This window comes from Embiotoca jacksoni, unplaced genomic scaffold (assembly GCF_022577435.1).
Source record: "Embiotoca jacksoni isolate LCO1_2020_lvr unplaced genomic scaffold, fEmbJac1.0.p SCAF_1, whole genome shotgun sequence".
In the NCBI taxonomy this organism is placed as follows: Eukaryota; Metazoa; Chordata; class Actinopteri; family Embiotocidae; genus Embiotoca; species Embiotoca jacksoni.
In genome coordinates, this window is record NW_027185229.1 from 4,416,300 (window position 1) to 4,435,741 (window position 19,442).

Genomic DNA, 19,442 nt, shown 5'->3' on the forward strand with positions numbered 1-19,442 from the left:
GGCACGTTTTAGACATCTATTTGTACGTGCAATTGCGATAACGTATAAACTTGTTGATGTTGAGTTGGCAGTTTGGCTTCAACGTGAATTAGCTTCCAGTTTGAGTTCCTCCTTAAACTCGACGAACATATTTGAAATGGAAGCATGCCATCACGCGGTTAACAGCCACTAAGTTTGCGGACGGCTTCGCGTGTTTATTCCACGCAGCGGTGCAGCTGCAGTTCGGCTTCACCGAGGTGCTCCTCATTAGCAGACAGCGCATCAAGCGAGGACTCCGCCGGAGTTCACTTGGACATTTTTAGCCACTTTTTGTATTTTCACAAGACGTGCTCGGAAGCGCGGATGAGACCTGTATCATGACACTGAGGAGAGGTGGGTCCGTTTGGATGAAACTACTGAATGAAAAAGAGAACTAGAAACTGGTGAAGTATGAGAAAGGCTGCTCCTCTCTGACCCCGCTGCTCATGTTGATATCGCCTCTTCATCGTTGCTTTCAGTAAACGTGGTCATCCTTTTGCTGCTGGTTGTGGCCTTCCTCATCATAGTTCAACGAAATCTCCTCAACCTCAGCGACTTTCTGCACAAAGAAAACACAGGTATGTTTTTATTTTTTTATTTATTATTATTTTTTTTTTAATCTTTGTGCTGGAGACATGTGGGGTGCACTTTTTTTTTTTTTACTCAGAGTATCTATTGTATTGTTGTTTTCCACATTTCTCATCAGGCAAATTCATATTAATGAAACCATGAAAGCAATGAGTGAAATCCCACATGTGTCTTGATCCAGATTCCGGGATGATCCTTCCCTTTGAGTCTGAGCTTCCTCCAGACCTCACACTGGAGTCGGTGAGGAAAGGAGAGGAGATCCCTGTTCTCATCACTGCTGCCGAGGACAGACTCGGTGCTGTGGTGGCTGCCATGAACAGTGTCTACCAGAACAGTAAAGCCAATGTTGTCTTCACCATCGTGACCTTAAATGACACCGTCGACCACCTAAAGTAAGACTACGAAACTGCTCTCTTTTTCTACATGCAATAAAAGTGACTGAAGTGAGATGAACAGACTGAAAACTTTATTTTATTAGATAAAAAACAACAACTGTGTTGACAGTTTTCCTTTGGAGATATAATGTAATACTATTTGGTTTGAGTAACGTTTGCCTAATTTTCCCTACAGAGTGTGGCTGAGTAAGACCAAGCTCAAAAATATGAAATATAAGATCGTTATATTTGAGCCAGAGCTCCTCAATGGGAAGATGTCTAAAGATCCTCAGAGGCTTGAGGCTGCAAAACCAGTAAGCAGACTAAATATACTATCAGTGCCTGAGTCATTTTTGATGCTGCTGTTTACGGGTTCACCACTTGCAAAACATGTTTTAATTGTGTCCATTTCAGTTGACTTTTGCCAGGTTTTATCTGCCTGCATACATAGCCGATGCAGAGAAAGCCATCTATTTGGATGACGACATCATTGTACAAGGTAAAGGAAGAGAATTAACATCGTTATTAACTTCAGTCTATTTTCATTTTTTCTGGAGGTAAATTTAATGACTCTATGTTGTCTGTTCTGTTGGATCACAGGAGACATTCAGGAGCTTTATGAAACCAGCGTCAAACCAGGACACGCAGCGGCCTTCTCAGACGACTGTGACTCAGCATCTGCTAAAGGCATCATTCGAGGGGCTGGAAACCAGGTGAGCATCGCTTGCAAGATCTGACTCTTCTCGCTGAAAATATGGCGTTGCTTGGTTACATAACAAAGTCTCTTTCAACAGAATAACTATTTAGGTTTCCTGGACTTCAAAAAGGAAGCTATTAAGAAGCTGGCGATGAGGGCCAACACATGTTCCTTTAATCCCGGCGTCATCATCGCCAACCTGACTGAATGGAAGAACCAAAACATCACCCGGCAGCTGGAGCACTGGATGGAGATCAACACACAGTGAGTTACTCACATGGGTGAAATGATGGGCGGATGGTAGCTGTTCTTTTCTGCTATCAAACCAGTAAACTTTTTTGTTTTTGTTTGCATTAAGCTACGTGTTTGTGGTTTTCCGCAGGGAGGATCTGTACAGTAAAACACTTGCGGAGAGTATCACGACTCCTCCGCTCCTCATTGTTTTTTACAGGCGTCACTCTGCCATCGACCCAATGTGGCACGTGAGACATCTGGGTAAGTCCTGGTTTCATTCCTGACAGAAGGAACCATTGATCTCTTTCTGGGAGGTTTACTTTATGCATATTTACAAATTACAATACTTGGTAGTAGATTCCCAAAATGTTTGCTGCTTAGGAAGATTTTTACAGTTGTTTTTTTTTAAAGCAGTATTCCACATTTTAATTGTGCCTTTTTACATTACATTAAGCTGACGCTTTTATCCAAAGCGACTTAGAACACACCGGAGCAATTTTTTTTAGGGTTCAGTGTCTTGCTCAATGACACTTGGGCATATGGACAGGAGGAGCTGGGATTGAACCACCAACCTTCTGATTAGTGTGCAAACCACTCTACCAACTGAGCTACAGCCTCACCGCCTTTAAAATACAAATGACTTAAGAAGCTCTGTTAACTGTAAAGGATGCACATTTTCAGGTTACATGAGTTGATGATGTGTTTGTGTGGCGTATTTCACTAGTTGTAATGCCAGAAGTACATATCAATGTTTTTGATGCAAAATAGGATGGAAAATAGGACATTAATGGAAACAATTCCAACTTTTCAGGCACTTCGGGTGCTGGAAACCGCTACTCCCCCCAGTTTGTGAAAGCTGCCAAACTCCTCCACTGGAATGGACACTATAAGCCCTGGGGAAGAACGTCCTCCTTCTCCGATGTGTGGGACAAGTGGTTCATTCCCGACCCAATGGGGAAATTTACTCCCGTGCGGAGACACGCGGGGGACAGTTAGACTAACACAAGGGATCTCAGGAACCTTCTCGACCAGCCCTGTCGAACATGCCGCCATATATATCTCAGGAACGAAGTAAGGCCTTCTCATTTGCCAAACGTGGGGTCCTACATACCGTCACATTCTCTCAAGTTTATGCCGTTGAGATGCTTTGACTTGTATTTAAAACAAATATTTTGATAACTATTAAGATCTGATTTTCACATACGGTTTTCCTGCCAATAAATAAGAGCAGTATTTCTCTGAAACACTATTAGGTGTTACGTCTTAAAGCTGGGGTAGGAAAATCCACACTAACCTCTCTGCATATTGTTATTCAAGTGGTCTAAGAGAACACCAGATTTCTGCACCTCGTCTTGGCTCTAGAAAATCCAACCCGTAACAAAGGCTTTAGGTCAATCTCCAATTGTGCACGTGACTTCAGATTCAAAGGCGAAAGACGCTGGAGAAAGAGTTGCTGTTTGTGTATTGGCAACAGCTGTCTACAAGACAAGATCAAATAAAGCAGAGGGGTTGGTTTTTTTCTTCTCCTGCCTTTTCCAGCTTTAAGAGTCTTTTGCATCAGTCCTTGTCAGCAGTAACGAGATGTCATGTGTCAAGAAGACATTCATGTACAACTTATGCCTCCATTGTCTTATGACTAAAGTTGGTGCAGTATGTTTACAAGCAGCTAAATTTTTTTTTTTTTTTTTTGCATACTAAAGGATTTCTTGTTACCTGAGCTGTTATGGTGTCGGTTTTGACCCCACTATAGCAACACACTCCTTTCTGATCACTTTAGTTTGACTTCACTGTGCAGACGCCTTTCGCCTTTACCTCAATTCAGTCCTTCCTGTGGAAAAATACCATTTTGTTACATTTCATTGCACCTAAGATTCATCAGATCGGAGTTTTGACATTAATCCCTCCGGGACTTCAGATGTTTTGTGATTGTTGCTAATAAAAATCACGTAATATTTGCAAAAATACAAACTCCCACAAAAGCAGCAATTGGTTGAATTTGCATTAATTATTAACATCAGAATTTCCTGGAGGAACTGTGTTGTGGTGTTTTTAAGTTCCTCTGGAAATCCACTGCTCTTAATGGCATTCTTACAAATCCAGTTTAATTTATGAGTACACTACAATTTTAATTTGTCCCATCAACTACGACATAGATGAACACTCAGTATTGTATTGTCTTTTATATTGAACTGTCAGTGTTTTTTTAAATACTATACGTGGACCACTAAGATAAAGACAAACCTCTGCATAAACAGAACAATAAGTTTTGCACAAATGTCACATGCTTTACTCCTTCAGTGTCACAATTTATATAGTGTCACCTGGCTGGTGTAAATATCTATAATTTTTTTGTACACTACATGAAATGTGTGAAAAGTTTATTAAAATCTTGTCATTTAACCTTCCACGTATCTGATTATTTAGTTTTTAAACTTGTTTGGTTCAGTTTTGTGTAACACTTCCTGAAGAAGAATGTAAAATCAAGAAGTATGAAAATTGTATTTTAGTGACTGTTTAAATTCATGGTTTTGTAAAAATACTGTCAGGACAAACTTGTCACTTTTTAGATTGTTTATTACATTTACAGAAAGTTGTCTATTTACAGTATTCTGCATTATGATTTTACAAATGACCTCTTGACACTTAAAACTGGACATCTTTCACAAACATCTGGGGGTACGGTGAGTGGATATATACATAACTAAATAATAAAGTCCATTTCCTGGGAACTAATTCAGTTTCATGGATTTATCAGATGAAAAGATGTCGTCTGGGATGAAGGCGACTCTGAGTCCTCTGCAGGTGAAGTGTCCCAGTTTTCCAGGTTCAAGCAGACAGAGAAAGGAACGTGAATTCGCTTACATGAAGTCTGAAATCAGTCAACTAATAGGACGAGCAGAGATGCTTAAAAGGTCCCCTGATGAGGACTTTCAGGTCGGCATCGTCCTGTATGTTGACATGTCCAGGTCTGAATGTCCACCGGACTGCAATGAGGGCTCAGTGCTCATTTAAAATCTGTGTTGAAGTCATAGGCGTCATCTGTTGCAACTGCAGAGAGGCTGATGTCTACAGGAACAGACTGAAACTGCACATGACCTGTTTTACCTGCAAAGAGAAGATGAGATGTATAGTTTTTTTTTTTTTTAATAAAATCTTGCCCTGGTAGGTGTATATTTTAGTACCAATGATGAAGGACATTTTTAACCAAAATTTACTTTTGAGGGCTGTTTTCTCTGGTTTCTCCGGTTCCTCTGCTTTATTTGAGTCCTCAGTAGTTTGTTTAGGCTGCAAGAAGAGCAGATTTTCCAGTTGTATAAATGACAACATCTCCAAAATACAATGATTTCATTAAAAATGAAAAAGTCCAGTCAGCAGGATCAGAGTTGGATTAGAAGTCTTCATGAACAAATCAAGACTTGCATTTTTGTCCTCATTTCCAGCACATTAGACCTCTTGTTATTTTAAGCAGCTGTATTGTCTCAGTTTTCCATCAACAGTTACCTCATCGTTCTGCTCTGTGGCTGCAGCAGCAGGTTTTTCCTCAGAGATGTCGGCGACACTCAGCAGACCTGCAGTCGGTCCTTTGGGGGTGAAGCCTATACTGCTGCCCAGGTTTGGGAATCTAACACCTACGACAGCACATGGTTTTATCAACAAGGACAGAATTACTCTTTTTCATCTACAGTACATTCACAAATGCAGAATTGACTCCAAACCTGCGAGTGCCAACAACAAAAAAAAATCTCAAAAAGAGCTTCACCAACTTGTGCGATGAAATCAGCCTTTTTCACAAGTACCTTTCAGAGTTTCCTCGTTTCCCGCGTTCAGTTTTTTCAAATCCCAGCAGCTCTGCATCTCAGCGACCACAGCTTCAGACAGGTAGGCAGGCAGGCTTTGATTCTCTTGTGCCTTCGAGTGGTAGATTAGTTTGGGTCTGAGGAGACACCCAACCAGAGTTGTGTGGTTTAAAATCAAATGAAACATGTAGTAGTTGCAACGCTACATAAGTGGCACAGTGTTTGGATCAGAGTTGGATTAGAAGTCTTCATAATGAAATACAGATTTGCATTTTGTCCTCATTTCCACTGTGATGGACTGAGGCCTTCCTGAGGATAACACAAACACTCACCCTGTCCAGTCAGCCAGGAAAGTAGTGGCCGCCTGCTCTGTGTTGGGAACTCCACCTTTCTGCAGAAAACCACGCTTTTTGGCAAAGAGGGTCAAAAACTCGAGAGAATTTCTGAAGTCCGGGACGTTGTACTGAAGCATGATCTGGAACAACGACCAAAAGAGAATCCAAAATGATTTAAACAGTTCACTCATCAGGAACACGTCTCTCCCGTGATGGCAAACCTTCCTACCTGGTTCTTGTCACACTGCTTGAGCAGAGTCCTGACTGCCTCCAGCACACTCTCATGACCCTCCTCCACCTGCAGGCTCCTCAGAGCCATGGAGGCTGGTGGGTTGGAAGGCGACGCCAACAGTCCTGGGCTGTCCATTAGCTTCACGTTCTTCGAGATGTGCACCTCCTGCATGGATCTGGTGAGTGGTAAAGAGATGGAATTTAATCATGTTAATAAAGTACAAGTCAGAAGGACTAATAAATATGTTGACATTACTTCTTAAATGTATAAAGTGAAACAAACACAAATGCATCACGAGTTAAAAATCCCAGAGGATTGTGCTAAAAGAATCTTACTTGGTGATGCCTCTCTTGATACCAACGTTGCAAGCCAGGATTCCCTTCATACTGTTGACGAGGCTGCTTTTTCCCACACTGGGAAAACCTAAAGGAGATCGTATGAAAGAGGAAAATTCAGACTATTTACTTTGAATATATTCCATGAAATGAACGCAACCTGAATTAATCTACGCTATTTAGCTTCTTAAGACAGTGAAGTCACTGAGTAACAGGTTAAAACACACATCCACTGATGTTATATTGTCAAAAGCGGAAAAAAAAAACAAATCAGTTTTTGGAGAGACAAAATTTGTACATACCGACGATGCCCACTTTAAGTGACACTTCACTCTGTGTGTTCGCAGCATAACTTGAAAGCAGCTCAGTCAGACAAGAGCTTCCAAAGCAGGTTGCACCTCTGGAAATGTCCAGGACTTCATTGGAGGCCACTATTCTTCTCTTTTTGGCTTGCTGATGAAGACAGAAGCAGACAAGATTTAAATCTGAAGTGTTTTCTAATGTACATTTCAATGTTCATTCCTATCATCACAATGATTACAGTATTTATGTGTAAAAAAAAATAAAAATGTCCAACAAACACACAAATCAGCTCTTCGCAGGTCAGAGTGATTGAATTGTGTGGTTTGTTGGTTACTCTTGGAGGTTATAACCAGTTATAACAGCACAACACAAGCTGCTCAACCTTCTCAGTCCTCCACATTACAACGATGCAGAGACGCTGCATGAACATCAATTACTTCGGAATAAAGAAAATTAAGCCTGTTGACGTTCTGTAATATCACATTGTGAAAACGCTGGTTATTTCTACCAGTTCCAGCCAGACTAGTCATGAAAATAAATCAGTGATTGTGCATTTTACAGAAAGAAAACGTCCTGCTTTCCTCAAGGTTGGGCAGCGTGCCTTAAACCATTAAGTGATTTATAGCTGACATCCCACTTATTCAAAAATATTGATGGAGCGAAATAAGTATCAGTCAAAAATGTCTCTTTATGCCTTTAACGTAAAGGTTTAGAATTAGAAAAAAAGGTTTGTGAATATATCTAAAGTCTGATTTGATTTCTAAGAGAATCACCGACCTGAAAAGGTAAACAGTGTTTAAATCAATGATGCGTAAAATGCACCTCCTACCACTGTTTTGTCCCGGATCTGCGTCGACGCTTTGAATGCAACAACTGGAAATTCTCGTTGCAAACACTTTATCCACCTCTCCACATTTTCCTTTGGTACCAGATCTACAACCCACAAAAAAAAAAAAAAAAAAAATCAAAGTCCAGACAATCCAATTAAATTCAGAACATATCAGAAACCTACAAACCAGTGTGTCTAAAATGCGATACAGCAACATCTCATGTGTTTTTACCTATTTTGTTTAGGACCAAAAGTAGTTTCTTGTTGGCTCCTCTCTGCAGCACCGCCTCCTCCAGCTGTGGACACCTGCACCCGAGCGGATCACGAGCATCGAGGACTTCTATTACGACATCAGATGCATCGATCACCTGAGACAGAGGACATCGCATGAGTTGCTAATAACTATTAGTCTTAACGATACCGTGACTGGATTTGGGCGACTTTTACCTTGTTTAATTCAGCACAGAGGAACTGCTTTGAGTTCTTGTTTGGGGCAGTCTTTTTCTCTGGTTGATTTTCACTGTCATCCTTTGCACACAAGACACAAAAATGAAAGTTAGCAGTCAAGCAATAACAATAAAAATCTGGACACACCGAAGATTGTAGCGTTAGCCTTTTACCTCACGAGCTCTCTTGGTTTTTGGTTCTTCTCCTTTACTAACAGCCTCCTTCTCGTTCTTCTTCTTCTGGGCTCGCGCCACTTTTTTGGCTTGTTTTTTTCTTTCTTTTTCTTCTTCAATCTATGAGACAAGAATTTGATTTCATCAATTATACTTTGAAAAAGACATCTGGAGGTGTGAAAGGACTTTACCAATGCACACCATCCGACCTAAACTGATCATAGTCCACAGACTGAGGTCAGTTTAGTCATAGCTTTCAGCCCTCGCTGTGCATCAAACTGTAAAGTGACACTTCCAGATGATAGTTGTTATAATGCGCACTAGTGGGATGAGTGAATACCCACCCGGAGCCTCCTCTCCTCTGCCTCCCTGAGGACCTCCTCCTTGAAGGGAGCACTGCTGGGCACGCCGAGGTCCTTTTTCACCCGCTTGCCTACTCCGGTCTTCCTTGCCTCTCTTTTTAGCTTTCTGTTATGCTCCCGTACCTGAATACAGAACAGCAGAGTGTCACTCAGCTTCATGTGGATATTAAAATGAGTCTAACAATGGAGAAAAAAATGGGAGCAGCAGACCCCTCTTCACGTGGGCTAATCCTCCATTACGAACACATGTCACGGAAAAGAAAGTTATAACGAAAAAAAAAAACCCACAGCTAAGCCACTTACCTTCTTCTGTATTTTATAACGTTTGGAACAGGAGAGCCGCTTACTTGCTTTCCTCAGTTCTGGTGACAAAAGTTCAAGATAAAACAGTTAAACGTGTGTTGAAAAGTTAGCTAACGGAGAAGCTAACGCAGGCTGACCAGCGCTAACTGGTAGAAATGTTTCCCGCGAGCGTTCTCGCTGGTTTAGTTTAACGAACCACTGAAGCATTTACAGATTTGTTGCTTTTATACAGTTATATGATATTATATATTCATGCAGCATCCTTGTCAGCGTTTCAACTCACTCGGTCGTTTCATCGTGGAGCGGTAGATCTGCCAATGTGACTGAGAAGAAGCACTCGCACGTGGAAGGCTGCATGAGTGGGGCGTTTCGTCATTTCCGCTTCTGGTCGGGTCGCGGTTCGTCTTCCGCCCCCTGCTGACCGGGAGGGTTTACGAGCATCACGTCACAGATGGTGATGCAGTTATTGTAGAACAAATTTATTTGAGAACCACGTTTTATTTAATTTCTTAATTATGACCCTGGCATGTAGACTTTTTTTTTCTATTTTTTTTTATTGTAACATGTTTGTGTTTAAACTTCATGTTTGTTAATACATTTTGTTTTAAAAAAAGAAAGAAAAAAGAAAAATACTTTTTACTATTTACAGCTAGGTTAGGTTAGGTTAGGTTAGGTTAGGTTAGGTCAGGTTAGGTCAGGTTAGGTCAGGTTAGGTCAGGTTAGGTAGTTACTTTATTGATCCCCGAGGGGAAATTTTTTTCGCTACAGCAGCATACAGGAAGCAATAGATAATAATAGAATAATAGAAAGCAATAAAATAGCAGTAAAATAGCAGTAAAAATATTAAATATAAAATATAAAATGCACAGTATATACAGTACATTATATATCTATATATATTATATACAAACAACCAAGAACACAGACAACAGTGTTATTGTTGTGTGATGGATTTTGCCAGAGGTGAGTTATTTTCTATTATTACTGACTCAAATAAAAGTAAGACTGTATTGGACATTATTATTGTTGGATAGTAATATATTTTGTACCATCTACTCTTACTGGTTAATTTATTAGTAAATGGTTGTAGGCGAAGTTACTCTTGTGTGTAAAACGGAGCGTAATAAGTATTTTAAAGAATTTTAATTACAATATTTCTCATAAAATGTTGTGACGTAATATGAAGTAGCATTGAGGCTGTTGATCTAACATGCTGCTGCGAAAGTACGGCATTTAGGAAGAAAGATAATATATCTCCAATATTAGTTTGTCTTTATTGGCTTCCCATAAAAACGTGAATTTTATTCAAAATTCTTCTCTTGTCTTACAAAGCTCGTAATAACAGAGCTCTTAAATAGCTTAATTGTTTTTTCTCTACAATGTTGTAAGGTTCTGTTACTAATTGTTTATTAAGTTAAGTGTCCTGAGAGGATATGTTGACCATACTGCATGTGTATATAAGCATTTGTAAAGAAAAAACGAACTGAACAACAAGCGGTAAAGGGGACCATAACAAAATAAAAAAAGGATATATGCATATTAAAAAAGTGATTAAAAAAATAAAAAAGGACACTCCAGAAGTCAAAGTTTAAAGTTTCTTCGGGAATTAAATAACTGCAAAAATGCCTTCACAATAAACTCTCTTGATAGTCACTTCATTAAACAGACAAATGACAAGTTGGGTGAAAACATATTTTAAACGAGTAAATAAAACAATCTGAGTAAAAAAAAAGGAAAAAAAAAAGCATCAGAATCTGTTGAACTTTATGATCACAAGAAAGTTTCGGGGTGAGATCGTGGACGTGTTCAGAGGAAAACGTCTCCTCCTCACTGAGGATGTCGGGGAAGAGGAGGAAGAGGAGGAGGAAGAGGAGGAAGAAGAGGAGGAAGAAGAAGAAACAAGTCCGGGTCACGTGACTGGGTCGAGCATCTTTTTTTTTTGGTCCATTTTGGATGCTAGCAGGAGCTCCGTGCAATCCAAGACACCAAGACAATGACCAAACTGCAGTTTCTAAACGTTTTTTTGACTGAGCGTCTCATGCTTGCTGCGCAGGAGATTTACAAGTCTGTGGAGGACACGATTTTGGAGTACCAGGAGGAGATCGCTATCAGGGAGCGGGAGAACGATCACTTGAGACGCAGGCTGCGAGACGCTGGGATTGAAATATGGCCAGGTTAGCTCCGAGGGAAGCTAACGGTTCAGCAGCGCCCCTGTGTGTTTTTTTTTTCTCTCTCCGCTATTAGCCGAGTCTCTGGGGTTGCATAAGGTGGAGAAACTGAGCTTTATGGCGTACCGTACAAATACAACAACACATTGAATAGCCAGGAAATAATGTTGTCCCACTTCCGAGCAAGTTAACTTTGGCCGTTAGCAAAAGCTAGTTGACGTTAGCGGCTATTGTTGTGACGCGGCTAGCGGGTTAGCAACCTTTGTTCGTTAGCCAGCCAGCTAGCCGACTAGCTCCCACCCGGGTCAGGGGTCAGGGGTCAGAGTTCAGGCACATCTGGAGGAGTCCTGTGTGCACGTCGACCTTTTCATGGTGCCAGTTCGTGACTGATTCTGCAGGCGGTGAACCGACGAAAACAAACGCACAAGTGTTGCGTCAGCAGACCTCGTCTGTCCGAGTCTTTAACATCCGATTGACAGACCGGTTGTTGAAGCTGCTGATGTTTGGTGATATCAACGTGTGTAACTGTTTTCATCAACTCACTGGAGATTTATTTGACTTAACTTTAACTTGGCGCGAGTCTGCGTTTTTATTTTTTTGCAGTGTTAAAAGTCCCAACACTTCAAAGTTCAAGGTAGTGAGACATTTGATCGGCATCCCATAAAGTATTGTTTACAACTGTGTATTTGCTCGCTGTAGGGTTGTTATATTGTTATATGAGGCTGGATATCGTCTTTGATGGTGGAAATCCTAATATGATGATGTAGCAGACTTGTTTTCTCAGACTGTCCAAAAATAAACTTGTGTAAATATTTTTGTAAAAGCTATGATAACCATCCCTACAATGTTGTTGCAATATTGACATTGAGCTAATTGGCCAAAAATGTTGTGATCCGTGATTTTCTCCGTGCTGCCCCGCCCCGCCCCTGTTCTTGGTTTCCCAGATGGTTTTATGTTGTTGGGCCTCTGATATTATAATGTCCTGAACCAGCATCTTAAAATGAGTTTAGTTCAATTCAGCTTTAGTCAAGTGTTGAATGCAACATGTGAACAAACACAACACTACTTCTAATTTAACCCTCGAGATAAAACATCATGTACTTCTATGATAATCAGCGTTTTAGGCCATTTATTAGCCAGTTGTTGATTATGACACCAGATGTAACAGGCAGCTTACCACCTTTGCACTGGTGCTGTATGATGACCACCTTATTCTAGACGGGTTGTTAATCACCACAGGTTAGATACTTCTTTTTTTAGCCAACAGTGTGTTAAATTCAACTCCTTGCCCGTTTGATGGAAGAAGCCATCTGGTAAGGGGATGTTCAACAGAAGGACACAGCAGTTAACATTTCCAGATGCTCTGGTTGCTCTGCATTAGCATTTTAGTATCTTCACCTTTTATGAGAACCCAAGTCATTTGGATATTTAAATGCAGACTTAATGAACGATTTATGACACTCCATGTGCTATATGCCTCATTTACCGTAATGAAGTCGGTGTTTTCAGCTGTGCCTCTTCATCCTGTTCTTCTCAGATCGCCCGTCCATGGCGCTGTTGGATGAGGAGGATGGTGAGCACCCACGGCGGGAGTGGAGTCCCAGCATGGGGCACGAAGAGCGTATTCCTATTCAGATCAAGGACAAAAGAGACCTGCGGGCCAACCAGGCAGACGATCAGCTCCGGGGGCACGGCTCTTGCAGCACACCGGAGAACATGTTCCCTCCTCCGCGCGTTGTAAATGAATACCCCCAGGACGGCCCCCACACCTCTAACCTCCCGCAGAGTCAAGGTGTTGAGAACAGGGACAGGGATCCTGGATCTCGAGGCTCCTCGAGGCACGTGAAGGCAGAGAGCGGAGGCGGCCACAGAGGCTCGACTTCCTCCAACAGCGGCGCCCAGCCGCTCGCGCCGGTCAACCCAAACTGCTCAAACGAGAACAACATAGACATAATTGGGGTGGAGAATGGGGGACAGATGGTTGGTGCAAAGGGAACTGGAACTGGAGCTAACAGAGGACAGGCCTCTCACATGCGCAACCAAGGAGCCAATGCTGTGGACTGCCCCCATCAAAAATCCCCACTACAAGGCCACATGTCGTCGTTCTCCTGCAAGGTGTGCGGCGAGGCGTTTAGTCACGTCGGCCACTTGCACGTGCACGTACAGGTGCACACTCGGGAAAAACCTTACCGCTGTGGAGTGTGCGGGAAATGCTGTAGCTCCTCCGGCAGACTCCAAGAGCACCAGCGTAGTCACACGGGGGAGAAACCCTTCCGCTGCCAGATTTGTGGGAAGGGCTTCACACAGATGGCTCACCTGAAGGTCCACATGAGGATCCACACGGGGGAGAAGCCGTACAGTTGCCCCGTCTGTGGCAAGTGCTTCAGCCGCTCTGACAAAATCAAAAGGCATCTTCAGACCCATAGCCGTGAGGGAACATATTTCTCAGGGCAATGATGCAAGTGTGTTGTTGAACAGCCCGGTTTGTGAATCATACTAATGTGGGAAACTTTTCTATAAAAAAAGCTATAATTGCTGCCACTGAAAAAAAGGCTTTTCTTCCTACTCTCCAAGAACTAGGGAACCTGCAACTCTTGGAGAACATTTTTTATGTAACCTAATACTTCTCAGTCCCTCAATAGAATTTGTATTTAGCCAGTTTAGTAAGTCATTTACTTAATTTTTTACTTGTCACTGAGTATTAAATCTCTAAAGACACAATTTGAGTTATTAGCTAGCCTTTCTGAATTATCTAGCCTTCCTTAGTCATATAACTAGCATGATGAAGTCTTCCACACATGCCTTGACACTGAGACGCATCAAGAAATGCAAGAATGTTCAGCACGGTCGCAGCTTCTTGTTGACCAGTCGCTTCATATCCATAAATCCACACTTCAGTTTAACAACTGCAAACTTGACATCTGTCTTATAATTGTTCTTTTCAAAGGTAAAATTAAAATTGGTGTATGCATGATATCATCTCCATTTTTCTCAGTAAGGGAATTGATCACCTGGCAAAAGAATCCTGTGAAGTTAAACACTACCAGTTATTTTTGTTTTGTTTTTTTATGTAGCAATTTAAAAGAATAATAATAATAAAAAAAAAATAGACAGAAAAAGAGCTGCTGAAATGCCCCTTTTTCTTTTCTCAGTGCTGTTACATTGTTGCAGAGCTAAATACTGCCATCTCACAACGTCAGTGCTTCATGTTGTCCACTAAAAGAAAGGACAAATCTGTCGTGAGACTGCTCCACTAATTTGTGAAATAGTGTGATATTCTGTAAAGTACCACTAGCCCCGGGTCTGACCTGCCACGCATTTAGGAATTATGTGGTTTCTTTTTTTATGACATGCACTATCTGTCCTGGACGATGCAGATTCTCTTTATAACAGGGCCATCCAGTATTAGCAGAACCTATCTGTGTTGTTGTTTTTTTACAGGGTCTCGGTTAGCACAGACGCTCCCCTGTTTTACCACCACAGTAATCACGGACGTGAGGTATTTTTGGAGTGGCCAAAGTTGTGGTTCATTTTCAGAAGTGGTGGTTGGTTTGTCTTGGAATAAAGTACTTCCTCCTTATTGCTGTGTTTCCCACAGGAAGATAATTGATTGATGGGCGGTGCAGTTTGACTTATGTGCATGCAGAGACTCATGCATGTAGAGAGGGAGAGTGTGACCCAGGTTAGTTTTCTGTAGCTACAATTTGCAGATGTCTCCCAAACGCCTCACATGCAGGTTCATCAGCAGACGCCGGCAAGGTGGCTGCACGCGGGTTGTTGCTAGCTTGTAGAAGCTGGAGAGATAATGCTCTAAACTCTACTGTGCTGCGATTGGTTAATTCACGCCCAGTCAAGTGGTTCCTAAACTTAATTGCCATCCCAACCCTAACACTCCGACATTGTGACAACCAATTACAGGCAGACGCTCCTTCCCGCCGATCCAATCATGCACCATCCCTGTGCACAGAAAAGACTGTCGTCCCCCATCAGTTACTGCAGCGTATGATCAAAAATTTGTGTGAAAAAAGTAAAAGATATTCTATTGTAAGATTTATCAAAGTTTGAACTATGCTGTTTTGGATTTGTGTGGGAAACACTGCAACTCTTGGACTGATCCCTCAACCGCAGATCCTACAGTTACCTTTCTCCTCTCAGGATTAATGCTGCATTCATAACATGAGGGCAGACCACAAATATTTACTGATGACTTAGAATGGCTCTCGTAAAAGTCAGTAACTCAGGGTTTGTGAGTTTCCCATCGAATTTGTCCCTGCTGGTTGCAGAAATAAACATTAAAAAAAAAAAAAAAAAAAAATTGTACCTTGAGTATTCTGCAAATACATGAAACGGATAAAGCATGGGACCTTGTCAGAGCTCCGTTGTTGCTCAGGATGCAGAGTCCTGCCTCAGTTTTCCCTCTACATGTGATGAATGCAGCATGAGACAGCAAGTCCTCACAGCTGACCAGCAGCCCTTCACTCACAGTCTTCTCGGGGACATCTTTACTCCCCCGCACACACACTCTAATGTACAGTGTTGTATCATTGCGTTTTAAATGTTATTTTTTAATAAAGTAGTAATTGAGTATCAGTTGTAATTGTTATGTATTGTATGTGAATCTCGAGAAAGGTTAAATGAAACAGTTTGTGTTGTTTTAGTCGAGTTTTCAGCATGTGAAGGTAGCAGTAGTACAGATTAGTTTGTGCTGTTTGTAAAGAACATTTTTTCCTCCTGCTTCAGAGGGCAAACAAAGATTTTATTTTCCAAGTGTTTTTAACAAGCAATTACAGTGATATGATAGAATTTTTTTTTATATTTATTACATATCTATTAGGGAGATCGGCCTATTCGTACAGAAAACCCCTTGACATGCAACAAAAAAACAGGTGTAAAGAAATATTGGTAATGTGCATGCAGGCTCAGTGTCACAGTGTGATGCCTTAACTCGAAGTCCGAATCAAATAGAGCCATGATTTATATTCGTAGCCATAACACCTGTGCTTTTTCAATGACAAGTCAAAGTGGGTTTCTTCTTCTCTGCAGTAATGGAGATGACTGAAATACTGCAGCTGTGCATACAAAATCCTAAAACAAAACATCTATGGAATCTGTGCACCCATCACATGTCTGCAAGTGGGAACTATTTTGACTAGTAATGTGTAAAAAAAAACAAGTTCTAAGTTCAGAGGCTACGCTGTTTTATTTTGTAGTAACAGATTGCCAACGCTGGGTGGTGTACTTTCTATCTCGGTGTTTTTCTTTGGTGCACTTGACAGCAAGAGTGTTAAGCGCAAGAAGTGGGAGAGGTGAGATCATTTTCTGTAAATGAATACCACACATACTGATGTCTTAAATTCAAAATTGCAATATGGTAGGTTGAACACTTTGAACTCAAACGCATGTAATGAATCACGTGTTAATGGAACGACTGATTTGGTTGTATGCAGCCTTGTGCTGGGACATTACGCCGTAATATGCTTGTTCAGTATCCTTGAGGAGGATATCAGGATCAAGGAGACAGTCACAGAAAGCCCGAACAAGGTTTATGCACCGATAAATCATGTGGCGCTGCTGTTTTACTGTATGTTTCCAGTGACACCTTCATGAATAATGACTCCTCAGAAGTGGAGGAACACTCACTCATTCTTGTGATATTTATCACAGTCATAACAAAGCTGTCTTAACGATGCAGGCACGTCGATGAATATTGAGAGTGACTTCAAAATCCGGGAGCCCCTCTGATCTGCAGCAGATTGAATTTGCACCCCACACTGTGACACTGTGAGATGCCACTTCCTGTCAAGGTGCAGGCAAAGAAATGCTGAAGGCTCACAGCACGGAGGTCCAATGATGAGACTGAAGGAGGTGGAGGTGATATAATTCATTTCATTTGCTCATATCAAATTTTAGAATTAGTATTGATGTAAATATCTGTTTTAGGTGCATTAGTTAAAGAAGAATCTGCTATAAAAAGCCATCTCTTGTTACTGTGTGATTACCTTACTCAATCACAGGCAATCAAATGGGAACTGTTGTGCAATCAGTCATCAGAATTAGATGATTGCTCATAAATAGACTAATCTTCTGTAATGCAATCAGTGTCAGTGATGGCTTTGATAATAAATAAATAAATGCTTTTCTTTGCCAGCTATCACTTGTTATTTATTTTTTGACTTAATTAATTGTGAACATCTTTTATGATAAAGAAAAATATTTCACTGATACTAAAATAAAGTTTTCAGTGGTTGAGTATAATCAATGACTACTTCATTAAACTGAAAGAGTCTGTATGACACAAGAACAAACATTCTTACTTTATCTTTTATGTTTTGAGATGCATTACATGTCAAAGTCAATTTCTGCAACCAAAAAAGTACACGAATAAAAGTTTGTTTGTGTTTATGCTCTTTTCTCAGAGTCCGTTTTCCCGTAACTCCCGACAGTCCACAGACAACAGCTGACAGCTTTCATCTGGACTATTTCTTTGGTATTATAGTCCGCTCTGAAATGATCACAGAAATCATTTTTGGTCTTCCCTTATCTCATTTTGGTGTCTCTACAGTCTAGTGAAGTTTTTAATAGAACTTGCATGAGGTTATCATCCTGTTTCATTTTTTATCTTTTCAGCTGATTGTCAGAGGGCTTTTCTTTCAACATAAATATATATATATTTTTTAAAGTCAAGTGAAGAAAAGCCCTGGCAACAATAGTCACAGAAATAATATGGGTTTAATTGCCGTGCAGCTGTTGATCTACTGCTCTACCTTTCAAGTTTTTAAAAAGATGCACTGAAAATACCCATTGTTGCTGAAAAATAAAGAAATCTCACAACAGAGTGTTTTCCCAACTTCCCACTGGATGATAATCATAATATTTAAAAATACCAGACTTTATTAATATTCTATAAATTAATCAGTCTGATAGCTGATCGTTGACGGAGTGAGCTCAGAGAGAGATGAGAGTGTTCTCCAGAGAACATTCATACGTCGACAGATCTCCAGTTTAAGTATTCCCTGATGATGGCGGTTCATAGCTGATGAGGCTGGTGTACATATTTAGCTTTATGAAAATGGTTTTCTGGCCTGTCGCTGGACGTAGGTTAGAGGCTGAGGGCACCGGAGATGGATATCAGGTTAAAAAATAATGTAATCTGACAGAAGAAACCAAGACTGCAAACTGATCTATTCGAGTGTTTTCACAATGAAGAGGAGCCGAATAATTGTATCAGTCGGCAGTAATAAGTGTCTTCACTGAATTTGTAAACCGAAATCTGATGAATGTATTTCAGCCTCATAACACAGCAATTAGTCAGTCACACTAATTAAAGCCACTTTAGATGAGGATTTGAAGTGTTTCATCTTTAACCAATGAGTCCAAGGACAGTGAAGGACAGTGAAGGACAGTGAAGGACAGTGAGGACACTCGTGTGTCACAGAATGTATTGATTCTGATTGGAGTCACCGACCTCCAGACTTGGAGAATAAACAGCACACATTGAGCAGTGTAGGAGTGAGGTGCACTGTTCCTGTTTTTGTCTCTTTTTTTTTTTTTAAATTTTAAATTTTAATTTTTTTAAGTGTATCGAGTACACAAGTTTTCAGGACTTCTGTTGACTTTTCTTTCACTGCAGGGGAGCAGTATTCATCTCAGATTAGTCTGCAGGGAACCAGTACTCTGTTTTCTTGTGTCTCTGCCCTGCTGGCAGTCACTGCAAGCCGATTCCAGGAGCCCAACTTTCTATCAACTGTGTCCTTGCTGTTATTTACATGAGAGCACACTCATTCTTAAACTTTCAGTGACCTGATCCTGTTGCCACTGATTGCTGAGGTACACATACAGTCAGACATTATGTTTTACATGAGAACACAGACTCTTCTTCCACCAACTATTATTATAATTGAATGATTATTGCCTGTTATTGATGATCTCACTTTGTGACCACAAACCTATGATGCATCCACAGGTATAAAAGAAGGAACTCTGAGAGCAGAAATCTCTCAGCCTGAAACACTCTTTTGTGTGAAAACTGATTTCCTGTCTGCAGATGAATGTGTCACAAAAGGTGCTCTCCTCTTTTGAGCCTTTATTACAGAACCTTAAACACAGTCAACATTTTTCATCATTTGGAGCAGCCTCGATAACCATTTTACTGAATAAGTGGAACACATGGAAATTTGCATCAGTATTGCATTTTTGTTATGCAAGTCTTAAAAGAAGGATGCAACTGCATGTAAAACTCCATGATAG

At 40.8% G+C, this 19,442-nt stretch overlaps 3 protein-coding genes and 2 non-coding genes across 7 annotated transcripts; 2 read left to right on the plus strand and 3 right to left on the minus strand.

Moving 5' to 3' along the window:
• Positions 1-64: 64 nt before the first annotated feature.
• On the plus strand, positions 65-4,315 carry glt8d1 (glycosyltransferase 8 domain containing 1). Its single transcript, XM_069157244.1, has 9 exons — positions 65-372; positions 498-596; positions 788-998; positions 1,177-1,294; positions 1,395-1,479; positions 1,581-1,693; positions 1,775-1,941; positions 2,060-2,172; positions 2,723-4,315. The coding sequence occupies exons 1-9, from the start codon at positions 357-359 to the stop codon at positions 2,905-2,907; spliced, it is 1,107 nt and encodes a 368-aa protein (XP_069013345.1). The 5' UTR covers positions 65-356; the 3' UTR covers positions 2,908-4,315.
• A 149-nt stretch (positions 4,316-4,464) lies between these two features.
• Positions 4,465-9,381, minus strand: gnl3 (G protein nucleolar 3). Its single transcript, XM_069157230.1, has 15 exons — positions 9,311-9,381; positions 9,028-9,086; positions 8,707-8,847; positions 8,363-8,482; positions 8,190-8,270; positions 7,975-8,110; positions 7,743-7,846; positions 6,913-7,063; positions 6,611-6,698; positions 6,273-6,450; positions 6,041-6,183; positions 5,709-5,845; positions 5,413-5,540; positions 5,127-5,196; positions 4,465-5,016 (listed from the first exon to the last, which is right to left on the minus strand). The coding sequence occupies exons 1-15, from the start codon at positions 9,321-9,323 to the stop codon at positions 4,916-4,918; spliced, it is 1,650 nt and encodes a 549-aa protein (XP_069013331.1). The 5' UTR covers positions 9,324-9,381; the 3' UTR covers positions 4,465-4,915.
• LOC138203586 (small nucleolar RNA SNORD19) lies at positions 5,923-5,996 on the minus strand. Its single transcript, XR_011178729.1, has one exon. It is a non-coding gene; the product is annotated as a small nucleolar RNA SNORD19 (small nucleolar RNA).
• On the minus strand, positions 7,176-7,310 carry LOC138203599 (small nucleolar RNA SNORA47). The gene has a single exon (XR_011178731.1). It is a non-coding gene; the product is annotated as a small nucleolar RNA SNORA47 (small nucleolar RNA).
• Positions 9,382-10,833: 1,452 nt separating the features above from the next.
• Positions 10,834-15,780, plus strand: LOC138202901 (zinc finger protein 285-like). 3 transcript variants are annotated; one of them, XM_069157255.1, is made up of 2 exons: positions 10,834-11,201; positions 12,733-15,780. In XM_069157255.1, the coding sequence occupies exons 1-2, from the start codon at positions 11,021-11,023 to the stop codon at positions 13,650-13,652; spliced, it is 1,101 nt and encodes a 366-aa protein (XP_069013356.1). In that variant the 5' UTR covers positions 10,834-11,020; the 3' UTR covers positions 13,653-15,780. The 3 variants fall into 3 exon arrangements, with proteins under 3 accessions (XP_069013356.1, XP_069013366.1, XP_069013376.1); XM_069157265.1 differs by having other exon boundaries at positions 11,115-11,240; XM_069157275.1 differs by lacking the exon at positions 10,834-11,201 and adding an exon at positions 11,224-11,294.
• Positions 15,781-19,442: the final 3,662 nt, after the last annotated feature.

Bases quoted from the DNA above. Each gene is read 5' to 3' on its own strand.
- LOC138202901 (XM_069157255.1), top strand. From the start codon at position 11,021: ATGACCAAACTGCAGTTTCTAAACGTTTTTTTGACTGAGCGTCTCATG. The intron at 11,202-12,732 runs GTTAGCTCCGAG...TGTTCTTCTCAG, and splicing joins TGGGATTGAAATATGGCCAG to ATCGCCCGTCCATGGCGCTG.
- gnl3 (XM_069157230.1), bottom strand. The intron at 8,848-9,027 runs GTAAGTGGCTTA...TTCTGTATTCAG, and splicing joins GTTATAAAATACAGAAGAAG to GTACGGGAGCATAACAGAAA. The intron at 5,846-6,040 runs GTGAGTGTTTGT...GTGTCTCCTCAG, and splicing joins TTCCTGGCTGACTGGACAGG to ACCCAAACTAATCTACCACT.
- glt8d1 (XM_069157244.1), top strand. The intron at 1,295-1,394 runs GTAAGCAGACTA...TGTCCATTTCAG, and splicing joins GGCTTGAGGCTGCAAAACCA to TTGACTTTTGCCAGGTTTTA. The intron at 2,173-2,722 runs GTAAGTCCTGGT...CCAACTTTTCAG, and splicing joins GTGGCACGTGAGACATCTGG to GCACTTCGGGTGCTGGAAAC.